This window comes from Ursus maritimus, unplaced genomic scaffold, assembly GCF_017311325.1.
Source record: "Ursus maritimus isolate PB19 unplaced genomic scaffold, ASM1731132v1 scaffold_20, whole genome shotgun sequence".
In the NCBI taxonomy this organism is placed as follows: Eukaryota; Metazoa; Chordata; class Mammalia; order Carnivora; family Ursidae; genus Ursus; species Ursus maritimus.
Window position 1 is genome coordinate 46,447,088 of NW_024424453.1, and position 13,996 is coordinate 46,461,083.

At 45.0% G+C, this 13,996-nt stretch overlaps 1 protein-coding gene across 1 annotated transcript in view; it reads left to right on the forward strand.

Moving 5' to 3' along the window:
• Positions 1–13,694, forward strand: part of GPD1L (glycerol-3-phosphate dehydrogenase 1 like) — a 119,208-nt gene extending 105,514 nt beyond the window's left edge. Inside the window, exon 8 of the mRNA XM_040636898.1 lies at positions 12,194–13,694. Within this exon, the coding sequence (XP_040492832.1) occupies positions 12,194–12,221 (28 nt within the window). The 3' untranslated portion in view covers positions 12,222–13,694. The remainder of the gene's footprint in view (positions 1–12,193) is intronic.
• The last annotated feature ends 302 nt before the right edge of the window (positions 13,695–13,996 follow it).

Sequence of the window (13,996 nt, forward strand, 5' to 3'; positions counted from 1 at the left end):
GAAAGCTGAATGCCTATCTCAGTTAGGTGCTAATTAGACATGAATCACTAGTTAGAGTATTCATATACCGATTCAACCAATATTTACTGAGTGCCAGTTGTGACCAAGGTCTGTGCTAACCCCTAGGGGAATAGAGGTACATGTCCTTAAGATACTCACTATAGAAAAAAGACTGCCAGGTGAACGCCTAATTCTGACAAGGTCATTCCAACAATAGAGTATTGTACATGGTCTAATGATGGCAGAAGGGAGGCCATGACTAACTGTTAGGTGGGGCAGGCCCTGGGGCAGGGTCTTGAAGCATCAATAGGAGTTTGTCTGGCAGAGACTAGGAAGAAAAGGCATCCAGGCAGAGGGTCAACACGCATCCACAAAGAGAAAGCTACGCATTTGGTCTAAAAATACAACTTGAACACAACTGTCTTAGTTTAGATTTCCCCCAGAAGCAGACCTGAGAGAAGGAATTGAGCATAAGTAGTCTACTCTGGCATCTGAAGGGAACATGAGAAGAGAATTGGGACGTGATAAGGGGAAGGGATGGCAGCCAATAAAGAGGGCATTGTTAAATTAGTTACAGACTCTGAACACCTGAAGCTTAGTCCCTCGAGGAAGCTCCAAGAAACGGTGTGCAACACATGACTCAGAATTCTCCCACCCAGGGGCACAGAAGCCGGGGTATGTATACTCTGATTCCTGAGAGCCATCCCTGAGGGCTCCATCTCTGTTTTTCAGCTCAGTCTTCCTCCCGCAGTCCAACTTCCCTTCAGAATAATTGGGATGGCAAAGGAGGTAGGATTCTCCCAATTGTCTTCAACCAATCAGGGTCCAGCCATGGGGCTATGAGTGGGGTCAAACTCATTTTCCCACTATGGCCATCCCATAATGATGGGGGATATGATAAATGTTGGGGAGGTAACCTCAATGTCCACCAAACCCATCCTGCTATACATGAACTCATCCTTCAACTTTAAAGACCTGGTTCAAGAAGATTTAAGGAACCATGGCATATCTTCATAGTTCCAAATGCCTGCTCATTTGAACCAGATTTGGGGAGATGACCAAGCTCCTGGTTCATTCAGTCTTCTATCTCTGGCTGCGCCATATTTCACCAGCCTCTGATGGCTGGAGTCACTGATTGCTGCCTACCTCCCACAGATTTAAGTTCTCTGGTTTTGAGTTTCAGTATCTGCCTCAACCCATTTTAGGAAACATGATTCTTCCCCAAGGGGGAAAAGGAGGGAGTTGAGAAGATTGAAAGGTGACAATGAAAAGCCCAGGATTGGGTGATGATGGCCATTCAGGGGAGAGCACAGACCCTTTCCTGTGAGGCTAATTTTGAGGATAATAAAGCAAAGGGGTCCCCTCTCCCTGTAAAGGTCACCCTGTATAAAAGGACAATTGTTCCACAGTACTTTTCTGGCCGAAACTGATGCTATCTGGCCAAAAAAAACCATGAGCTTGCTTGATGGGCTCTGGAGTGCTTTTTGGTTTAGCTGCTCAGACCAGGAGCAAAGCACAAATTGAGTAGCCCAGAACACTGAGCTCTTAGGCAAAATGGAAAATCTTTCCACGCGGAGACATCCAACCAAGAAAAAAAATGACATTCTGTGCTGTGGACATAGAACTGAGCCTCAAAATGTCTTCCCTTTTCCCTGCCTTCAGAATGTGGCTTGGAGAGAATTCCAGGCTGACACCTAGGGGTGCAGCTCTAAAGAGGAAAGGGCTAGGGGATTAGGCATACAGTTTTCAAGTCAATACTCATAAAGATTTAAGTTGAATCTTTGGGGCTGTATTTTGCCTGGAGCTATTTACCATCCTTAAGCCTAAGTCAAATAGCACAAACAGGATAACCACTTCTCACAATTGATTCACCAACCTAACAGGTGGGCTTTGCAGTGTTGGCTTCCCTAAATTATTTATTTATTTATTTATTTGGTTGAGGAGAGGGGTGTATGGGAAGGAAAGACTGTTACAGCCCTGGTTCTCAAATGTTGCTGCCTACTACGGTCATCGGGGGAGCTCTTAAAAACCCCAATATCCAGACTATACACCAATTAAATCAGAACCCCTGTGGGTGGGACCTGGCCTCAGTAGTTTTACAAACGCCCCAGATGACTCCAAGACGTAACTCTGCTTGAAAACCAGGGTCTTGGGTCAGCGCTTCTCAAATTCCAATGTATACACGAGGCACCCTTGGATCTCGTTAAAATTCCGATTCTAGTTTCACAGATCTGAGGCCGGGTGCGGGACTGAGATTGTGCAGTTAGAAGAAGTCCCCAAGAGATTCTAATGCTACCAGTATGGGAACCACTCTTCAAGTAGTGACATCTTCAGATGTTTCTTTAATGGAAGAAGTGACAAACCATAGAGCAGAGGGGACAGCCTATCAGAACACGCAACTTCGTGCTTAAAATCTTTCTGAAAGAGTTCTTCTTTGCTGCTAAATACATTGCAAACACCTTACTATGGCCTACAAAGAATCATCTGGGGGACCTCCCCAAAACACCGAGGCCAGGATTCCGTCCCATCTAGACCAATTAAATCATAGTCTCTAGGGGTAAGGCTCGGACTTTGGTGGTTTCAGTTTCCCCAGGTGATGCGAACACGCAATTAGAGTTGAGGATCACTTTACTAAGTCATCTGGCCCCTACTGCTCCTGTGGGAATGTTTCTCTCCCCAAATCCACATGGTCGCAGTGCACCTATCATTGTTGATGGCATGAGGGGGGTAGGCAAGGGGCTTAAGCCCTTGCTAATTCCCTTTCCTGGCAATTTGGGTGGGAGATATAGATTCCAGCTTGGTCTGGCTGCCTGTGTTAACCCAGGAGATATAAGGGGGAAGTTTGAACATTTTCTCTCAAATAGACCAGGAACCGAGAAAGTTGGTCTCCTGCAGGAAAAGAAAGAGTTCAACAGTACTTTGGACTCGGGGGTCTCCAGGTCTCCCATCTTGGGGCTATATGTGGAGGGAGCAAGTGAGAACCTCAGTGACCCCTGCCTTTGTCTCTAGAAGAGGACCAGCTTCCAGGTTAGGAAGCAAACAATCCTTGCAATCTGGAAGGTCTAATGTGACCAACAGACCTTGAACATAGTCAACTTTTCAGGAAAAACCTCTGAAACTCAGGTTAAACACAGTAAATCTGTGTTGTCAGCAATTGGCTTTCCTCCCTCCACCATTAAGATTCATGAACATGAGAAGACACTCGGCAAGTGTGACGAATAAAGACTCTGGGTTCTCTTGTATTTGGAGAGGAGTCATCAGCCCTGAATTTCTACGGCTGTGTTGACTAAACCTACGCCCTCTGTTGACTTTGGGGGTATAATTGCTTGTCTTGTCTGTTTTCTCATCTACAAAGTGGAACTAAGAGTACCGATCTGATCAGATTGCTTTGAGGAATAAGTAATAAAAGGGTTATGAATCACGATATAGATGTTGTAGAAATGCCTCTTATGAATGAGTCACCTTTCCCCGGAGCATTGCTGTAGAAGAGTGAAAAAGAGGCCTTTGGAGAAGGTTAGTGGAAATCCCAGCCTATCTACGTACCAGCTCTGTGATCTTGGCAAGTTACTTAATCACTCTGAGCTTCAGATTGCTCGTTGCAGGTACTGGCTCACAAGGCCTATTTGCAGAACTTTGTGGGGAGTGAAGGAGATAATGTGTGAAGACACAGGATATATAGCAGGTGCTTAGAGACCTGTTTCCCTTCCCTCCGTGACCTCTTTACCGAAGGTAGATTAATTATGATATATTAACTACCTGTCCCTCCCCAAATAACTGTGGTTAAAATCAGATAGTCTTTCTCTCTCCTGTAACAACCTGAGCATGGGCAGTCCAGGTTGATGGGGTAGTTCTATGATGTTGGGCACGCAGTCGCCGTCTATCCTGTCCTGACATCCTCGACGTGCGGCTTCCATCTTGTAGTTTAAGATGGTGATTTCCAGCTAGCAGGAAGGTGGGGGTGGGCAATAGAGAGCAAGCCTCTCCCCTTTGAGGCCATGACCTGGAAGTTCCACTCACATTTCATTGGGCTAAATGTGGGCTAGAATGCAAACTTGGGAGCCCCACTTTTGGGGCTCCAGTTCCAGCTCTAGCACTTGCTTTCCATGTGGTCTTGCTAAGTCACACAGTCTTTGCGCCTCTGTTCCCTAACACTCCATGTGATTGTGAAAATCAGATGGGCTATATGTGTAAAGCACTTAGAATAGTTTCCTGTCACACGTGAGTGTAAGCCATTATTTTTATTTGTTTAGCCACTTGGCCACATCCACCTATGAGGGGGCTGGGAAATGTCCTTTGGCATGTGGTGTGTGTCCAGCTAACGCTCTGAAGCTCTGTTAGTAGAGGAAAGAGGGGAGAGGGGACATTTGAAGACAACTTGAGTCTCTGTTATGTAAGAGTGGCCAAAATAACGAAAAACACTACAGACGGAAAGTGACTGAAATTTCTAATGCAGGTCTAAAAAACCTACGTAAACTCCATATGTGATGGGGTGGGTGTGCTCCATTATAGAGACGGAGACAATATTAAACATAACAGCGTGTCAGGCTCCGTGCCACGCTCTGTCTCTGTCATCTGTGGTGACCTGTTGACAGGCTCCATATTCCTCTGATTTCATGAAAAGGAGCACTTCTTTTTTTCTTTTCTAAAGATTTTATTTATTTATTTGAGAGAGAGTGAGAGAGAAAGCATGAGAGGGGTGAGGGGCAGAGGGAGAAGCAGACTCCCCGCTGAACAAGAAGCTTGATGTGGGACTCGATCCCGGGACTTCGGGATCATGACCTGAGTTGGAAGCAGATGCCCAACCGACTGAGCCACCCAGGCGCCCAAAAGGACCACCACTTCTTTTTACTCCATTCTCTCCTCAGATTTTGTTGAGGGCTTCTCCTCTGCCAGCACTAGGCTACGTGTCCATGGTGGACTCCATCATCGCTGGCACGTTTAGGGTATGTTTTGAGGGTTCTACAGGCAAGGCACCAGAACTCCCCGCCCTGAAGAGCACAGATGTACTGAAGGCGGTCCACTTGCTCCTGCTCCAGCGGCCCGCACCTCTGAGCATCCCAGGAGACCTAACTGGCTTTTCTGGTCACAGATTCACAGGCCAAGGAGGGGGAGGAACCAGAGTGCAGTTTGTCACCCAGCAGTAAATCGGATGCTACTATGACTTCAGCTGTATAAACGAGGCCGAACTATCCAGGCTCAGAGCCTCTCCCCCAGCCCCCAAAGCAAGCACATACCTCCACCGAAGGAACAGTTACTAACCTTTGCGCAAAGCAGATCTGATCGCAGGCATTAAAAAACCAAACAAGGTGATATTTGGTATTGTAAACAGAGAAGTGACAGAATTTCCAGAGCAAACCTACAATATACTTTACGTTTTATTGGCCTGCGACTCTTCAAGAATGTATCTCTTTGTACAAATCTGGTGTTTTTTGGTGCTTCTGGGACTCTTTGGAGAAAGACTCTAGCTCCCTTTACATTTCTCAGCGCCATCATCTCTCCTCAAATAGTTAATCATCAATAAGCAAACCCTCCAATTAATTCTTTCTAAAGCAAAACCACATAGTAAGCAAATATCCACTCCCTAAATTCCTTGCTTTTTAAAAACATTTATTTGAGAGAGTGTGTGTGTGCCCGAGTAGCAGGAGGGGCAGAGGGGAAGGGAGAGAATCTCAAGCCACCCCCCACCGAGCACGGAGCCCCCGTGCAGGGCTCCATCTCATGACCCTGAGATCAGGACCCGAGCTGAAATCAAGAGCCGGACGCTCAACTCACTGAGCCATCCAGGTGCCCCAACCTAAATTCCTTGTTTTACGTGTTCCTCTCAGAATCTTCTGGTGAGACACATTATGGGTATAATTGCTCTGCTTTTCATCTCTGCTGTCTAATTTTTTGGGTGCAATTGTGCCTTCACTTTGGAAGATTCCTGGCACTTCTTTGGGTGTAGTCAACTTTGAAAGGGCAGGTCTTTGCTCATGCAACACTTTGGGCAGAAGAATTTGCATGTGGGTAACTCATTCATGCTAATGAATAAAGGGCATTGGGACCTTCACGTTCACCTCTGTTTCAAATTGTTATGATGGCTTAGAGTTTTTTCAGTCCTACAAATAAAGCCTGGAGGTTTTGGCCCATGGAACCTTGACAAGGTGCTATTAACAAGCGCAAGCTACTTTTAGCAGCAGCTGCCCTCCCTTTCCCAGCATTCTCTGGAACTTCTAAGGCGGCTTCTCCCAACTCTGCGGATCTCCTCTCTGAAACCGACATCCACGTGGCTTGGCCTCATCCTCAGACACAGTCCATCGGTGGGTTTCCGTCTGCTTGTGATCTGGGCTGTTGCCGTGTTTGAATGTGATCAACAGGCCCCTGCGAGATGTGTTGCAGCAAAGCTGGCCCTTCTTTCAACAAACCTGTTATTTTCCACTCTGCAATCTGGCATGGGGGTCAACTAGGCTGCCTTAGGGGGGAAAGTTAATGGATACCCACCCCTCCACCCCCCACTCCTCTTAGTGATTTTTGGTTTTGCGAAAATAGTGTAAGTGTCCTCGATCTAATTTTCTACTGGGTTATAAAAGAAATTGCTGAAAATGTAAACAATCTGTGGACCAAAAGAGCCTCAATTATCTGACCTTGACTTTATTCACCCCTCTAAGAAGATTATATATACATACACAAGCGCGCGCACACCCACACCCACTGCTGCACTTCTCCACGACTCGCATAGGAGCGGGTATGGTATGGCCTCCAGAGGCATAAATGCCCATGGATGGGATTTCTCCATATCTTCCCTTTGCCACATGCAATGTAATAGACGTTTATTGACCAAATGGAGAAGGAGCAGGAAGGGCCCATTGTTTTCTACCCTGCAAGGCCAGGAGGGCTCCAACTCCCTCCAGCCACTTCTCTCAGCAAACACACTGGTCCAGCGCTTCCTGGTGGGGAGGGGGGGAGAGTTGCATCCCTGCTCCTGAAATTTCCTTCTCTATCCCCTTATTCTTTGCTTAGTTAACTTTGAAGGGCCCTTACACATAGTTAAAATGTCTGCTCCTTCAGGAAACTGTCTCTGCGCCCCAGGGTGACCTTGCTGCCCTCCCCCTATGCTGGTTGCCCCTGGGCCCACCCTGGCCTGGCAGGGATCCCACCCCGCTCACTGTCCAGCTCCTGAAGACATATTCCCGAAGGGAAGGGACAGTGACCTTTTCCCAGTCTTAACGTTCCTTGGCTTCAGAAAACCCTCTCTGCCCTTAGCACCATTCCATTTATTTCACATTTCACTCACCACTCTCCTTAGAGTTCCCTCCAGCTCCTCTGCTCTTAGAGTCACCCTCTCTACCTAAACTCTGCATGCCCCAGGCCTCCACAGGGCCTCCCAGAGCAAGTTGGGGGTCTAAAGGGCTAGAGAGGCAGAAGGGGGCCTTCTCCCTTTGCCTGAATCAGATGGGACCAACTGATGGTTCTCAGATATGTTTGTTCAGCCCACAAAGGTGGCATATATAGTTTTAAAATAATGTACATTAGCTGCCCATATATAAAAATCAGATTTGCTAATGATACCAGGGCCCAAATTCTTACATGGTAACAATCAGGTGGAGCAGAAACGCAGCTGGGCCCTTCAGAGCATTAGAGCTCTTTTTCACCACAGACCCCACTACTCTCTATTGCATTCTCCACAACCAAGTTTGAAAGTTGGGTGCTGATTTTATTGCATTCCCAGATTCCCAAATGTTGCCTTATGGTAATAGGAAAGGGAAATATTTCTGGTTCCTGTGTGTTTTCTGTACTAAAGCAGACAAATGAAAGTACAACCCAGGAGGTCATATATTTCAAAAAACATGGGAGTGAATATACACCTTTGTATGATTGAAGAACTTTCTACAAAGTTAATATTTAAGCTCAAGGGTGTCTGGTTCAGAAGAATACAATTCGAGAAGCCATTCTGAAATAAATCTAGCCTGATTCGCTTGTCTTACCTTATCTCCTAACCCCAGAGGATTTAAAACCTCTGTTCATACTGATAGAACCTTTCAGAATCCAAACAAATCCCAGACCCAGAGATTTGTTGGCAAATGGATTTGGGCCCTACCTCCATTGTTTTCAGACTGAAGCCAGACCCGACCTCCCGGTAGCTTTCGGACTGGAGTGGGAGTACATTCTTACTTCTCAGCCAAGCTCCTGGTTTCCCTACAGGATGTGTTCCTAAGAGGAGGGGAGGCAGGAAGTTGTAAGGTAGATAAACCCCCAAATCAAACGTGTTTGGAAAACGTGAGCTACAATTGGAATTAAATAACTTTATTCTTAATCAACCATAAATTAAAATTAGTTTTATCTTAACTTTTCCTTTTGAAGTAATTTCAGACTAACAAAAAAGTTGCAACATAAATAAATGAATAAATGAATGATGAATGAATAAAGATTTGCTGTAAACTTTCACCCAGAGTCCTCAAATGTTAACATTTTACGTATTGAGAGTACCAGGATTAAAACCATAGAATTAAAATTGATACAATGATGTTATCTAATATACAAAGTTATTCAGATTTTACCATATGTCTCGCTAATGTTCTTTTTCTGACCCAGGATCCAATCTAGGATTTCCCATTGCATTTAGCTGTCAGGTCTCCTGAGTTTCTAGCAGTGTGGAACAGTTCCTCAGTGTTTCTTTGTCTTTCATGACCTTGACACTGAACTTTAAAATGTCCCTTAATTTTGTTCTGTCTATTCTTTCCTTGTGATTAAATTCGGGTTATTCATTTTGGTAAAAGTATCACAAAAGTGATGCCTCCTTCTCAATGCATCGTATTAGGACATTCATGCTGTCTGGTGGTACCTTTGATGTCTGGTGGTGTCCCGCAGGTTTCTCCAATGCAAGGTTACTTGTGAATTACAAAGGGAAAATGGTATCTTTTGGAGAATCCATGAAAACATGCTGTACACCCAAAGCAACGTACAGATTCAGTGCAATCCCTATCAAAAACCTATGACATTTTTCACAGAACTAGAACAGATAATCCTAAAATCCGTAGGGAATCACAAAAGACCCCAAAGAGCCAAAGCAATCTTGAGAAAGCAGAACAAAGCTAAAGGTATCACAATCCTAGATGTCAAGACATACTACAGGCTGTAGTAACCAAAACAGTATGGTCGTGGCACAAAAATAGACACACAGATCAACGGAACAGGAAAAAAAAAGCCCAGTAATAAACCCACGCTTATATGGTCAATTAATCTACAACAAAGGGAGATAAGAGTATATGCTGGGGAAAAGATTTTTCAATAAATGGTGTTGGGAAAACTGGACAGCTACATGCACAAGAATGAAGCTGGACCACTTTCTAACACCATCCACAAAAATAAACTCGAATGGATTTAAGATCTACATGTGAGACCTGAAACCATAAACTCCTAAAAGAAACCACAGGCAGTAATCTCCTGGGCATGAGCCTTCGCAACGTGTTTCCAGATATGTCTCTTCAGACAAGGGAAACAAAAGCAAAAGTAAACTATTGAGACTACATCAGAATAAAGCCTTCTGCACAGTGAAGGAAACCATCAACAAAACAGAAAGGCCACTTACTGAATGAGAAAAGATATTTGCCAATAACATATCTGATAAGGGACTAATATCCAAAATATATTTTAAAAACTTCAACACACACACATACATACACACCCCCCAAATAATTCGATTAAAAAATGGGCAGAGGATCTGAACATATGTTTTTCCAGAGACATCCAGCTGGCCAACAGACACATGAAAAGATGCTCAACATCACTCATCATCAGGGAAATGCAATCAAGACCTCAACGAAATATTACCTCACACCAGTCAGAATGGCTAGCATCCAGAAGGCAAGAGATAAAGGGGCATCTGGGTGGCTCAGTCAGTTACGCATCTGACTCTTGATTTTGGCTCAGGTCATGATCTCAGGGTCATGAGATCAGGCCCCACGTCAGGCCCCATGTGAGACTCTGCGCTGGGCATGGAGTCTGCTTGAGATTCTCTCCCCCTTCCTCTCACTCTCCCTCTGCTGCTCACCCCCCCCCATGCACTCTCTCTCTAAAATAAAATTTAAAAAAAATTTTTTAAAAGACAAGAAAAGCTAGTGTTGGTGAGGATGTGGAGAAAAGGGAACCCTCACATACTACTGGGGGGAATGTAAACTGGCACAACTGTTGTGGAAACAGTAGGGAGGTTTCTAAAAAAATTAAAAATACAATTATGATACGATCAGTAATTCCACTACTGGGCATTTATACAAAGAAAACAAAAACACTAATTGGAGATACATGCACCCCTGTGTTTACCGCAGCATTATTTACGATAGCCAAGACATGGAAGTAGCCCCAATGTCCATAGATAGATGGATGAATATGGATAGAATCTTACCCAGCCAAAGAGAAGAACAAAATTTTGCTATTTGCCACAACATAATGGACCTGGAGGGTATTATGCTAAGTAGAAGTCAGAGAGAGAGAGACAAATACCATATGATTTCACTTATATGTGGAATCTAAAAAACAAAAGAACAAACAAAAAACCAGACTCTTAAATACGGAGAACACCCTGGTTGCCAGAGGGGAGATGGGTGGGAGGATGAGCAAAATAGGTAAAGGGGATTAAGAGGTCCAGATTTCTAGTTATAAAATAAAGAAGTCAAGAAAACAAGAGGTATAGCATAGGGAATATAGTCAATAATACTGTAATGATGTTGTATGGTGACAGCTGGTGATGACACCTACCGTGGTGAGCACTGAGCAATGCATAGAATTGTCAGATCACCATGTCGTGCACTTGAAACTAACATAACATGGTATGTCAGCTATACTTCAATGATAATAAAAAAAGAAAACGACTTTATAAATGAGAATGCCCCTTGTTCCTCTCTCAGATAGCAGGTAGAAATCACAAGGCGTCCGCTTCTTTCATCAAATTATTGATAAGCCCTGGGCCCTCATGGAATGGTCTGGGCTCCACGGACCCTTGAAAGTGCTAGGTCTCAAACTTGCTTGTTGGGTGATACAGTCTTATGGAAACCATATCTCAGATTCTGTATAAGCCCTCTCGCGTATTACACACCACACATCTCCCTCGTTCCATGCAAACAGGTCACCTTGATTCCTCTATCTATTCGCTCATCCTGGCACTTTGGTGTCACTTCGGCTGTTCCTGTAGGCTCCTTCTCCTCCGTTTTTATCAATTATATGCTTCCCACAAGTCCCCACTCAAAGCTTTATTCTGCATGAAGTCTTTTATGGGAGAGTAGGGCCTATCTTTTCTTTCCTGGCTATTTTTCTGCACTTAAGAATAAAGTTGGGTTTCAATATTCATTCAATACCTCCTATAGCAGGGGGGAGGGAAAAAAGGTTCATTCATAGACCCTCAAGAAGTGGAAAAGAGAAGGGCACAAAATTAATGAATTCTGAGGCAAAGAAGAAAAGACCAAGCTTTATGGATATCCAGAGGAAATCACAGAAAAGGAGGCAAACTGGATTTTGAAGGATGCAGATTTTGAACTGTGGGTGAAGGCAGGAAGCTTTCTAGGTTGAGAGTAAAGCTGGTTATAAAGTGGTCACACCCACAGGGACATACGAAAATGTACCTGGGGCTGGAATGGGAAGCATTCTAGATGGGTTGGGAAGAGACAGGTTGGGGCACCGAATAGAGGCCCTTACAAAGTGCACAGAGGAACATGAGCCCGGCTTTGAGCCTGGGATTTCAAGACGATAATTCTGGCAGGAGGAAGGAGGGGAGTTTGGATAATGGTATTATTGGAGGAAGGAATACCAGTCAGGAGGATTCCAGACAGAAGAGGAACACCTGAACTTAGGCAGCAGTTGGAAAGAGGCAGCCCATTTGTCAGCATCCAGTGCATAACTGCTTGCTTGCAATTCTAGAATCTAAAAGGCTGGAAACTAATAGTTTCTTCTCAAGTTTGCAGAAAATTTATTTTATGGAAAACCTGATCTAAACTGATGTGATGCTATTTATGGTCTTTATTTATCCTACTTTATGGATTAAAAGATGGCCACCATTCTTTTCCGCTTCTCCCAGCTAGAGGTGGTATCTATTTCCCCCCTGTTTGAATCCAGGCTGCTTTTGTCACTGGTCTTGACCAATAGAATGTGCTGGAAATGATTCTGTGTAGCTCTCAAGGCTGGGCCTTAAGACATCTACAGCTTCTGCTTTTGCCCCTCTTAGAATGTTCTGGAAGACAGTCATCATGTAGAAGTCCAGCTACTCTGAGCCTACCATACTGTGAGGACACCCAGATTTCATGAAGAGAGGCTACGCAGAAGAGCACTGAAGTGCCAGATGGGAGCCAACAAAATGTCAGTGAAGACTTTTTGGACTTTCTAGGCCTGCCCAGCCACCAGCTGAAAGCAGCCGAGTGAATGACTTCAAGCAACACCACACAGAGCAGAAGAATCTGTCAGCCAAACCCTGCCCAAATTCCTGACCCACAGATTCATGAGCAAATAAGATGGTTATTTTAAACCACTAATGTTTGGGGAGTGCTTACTATATTGCAATAGATAACCCAAATACACACTTGTGTCACTTATGTATTTTTATTGCAGAAAATGGCTGCCTTGATGAAAGTGCCACCCTAGACCTCACCAAGGGTGTTATGTAGTATATGGTCTGCGTATATTTTACCTTTTTAAATTAAAAAAAATCTGAATTTTGAAATCCACCTGGGCCCAAGGGTTTTTGTTTTTTGTTTTTTTTTTTTTTTGAGAAGGAATTGTCCTTTGTATTACAGAAATAGAGTTGTCTAGACTTCCTTCCTGTCTTCCTGCATTCACTAAATGTTATGCATGATGCCATAGACTTTTTCCCAGCCACCTCCTATGTGCACCCCTGATTTCCCAGCTGCATGGCCAGGTTCTCTAAAGCAGAAGCTCTCTAAAGTATCGGAGTCCCTTGGAGGGCCTGTTCAAACGAACACACCTTCTTGGGCTCTGTCCTCAGTTTCTGACTCAATGGATCTAGGGTGGGGCTTGAGAACTTGCATTTCTGACAAATTTCTAGGTGAGAGAACCATTGCTCTAGGGGATAGTGCCATTATTTCAATTTTTGTTGCGTTTACCCACCAGCGCAAGATACTCAGTAAACACTCATGGATGGGATTTCTCCAAACCCACATCTTTATAATGCTGTTGAAGCCTTAACTTTTACTCCCTGAGGTAATCCTGACTAGGCCCTAGACTTAGAAGAATCGAATTCCTTGTTTTATTAGATTCAGTTTTTGCTTTCTTCTCACCTGATAGGACCTCGTGAATAAAATGTCCTACTGGCCTCTTTTTTGATCTGTCTTGGAGCAGATCAGAGGGAAGGCTTTCCCTGTGACCTGGAAGCAGTCCTCTATGTGTGACCAAATTCTTATTCTTTTCCTTCTGGTGGTTTCCGAATAAAATCCGTTTCCTGCCAGCCTTTTACAAAAGAGAGGAAGGGACCCCCCCCAGACGATCCTCTTTTTTGGCGACAGGCCCAATCTCTCAAGGCCCTCATTTTACAGGTGGCACCACTGAGGCCGAAAGAGGTGGAGCCATAGGCTCCTGGTCGCAGCTGGAAAACGCAAGCGCCGTGCTGGAGCTCTGGGCTAACCTGACCCCATAACAAGCTGTCTCCCTCACCGGGGCACCCTCGTCCCCTCCCCCATCCCAGGAAAGCACAGCCCGTTTGTCATAAACTTCGCTTTGCATAACCCACACCTTTCAAGCTTCCCCCCCGCCCCCCCAAACATTCCTTCCGAGTGCGACGGGATGGTCACACTGATTCATCTTGACCAGGGACCCCAAATAACTCCCCCGTCCAGTCTCCCGGCCAGGCGCCGGCACCCAGACTCCATGAATCCGGGATACAGCCACTGCGAGCGCCGGGAAGAGTCTCGCCCTCGAAGCCCAGCGATTAAGTTGGTTCCTCAAATTGTTCCCGGCAGGAGGGGCAGGAAATAACGCGGGCCTTCGGTGGCGGCCGCACAGGGAGGGGGAGAAGCTC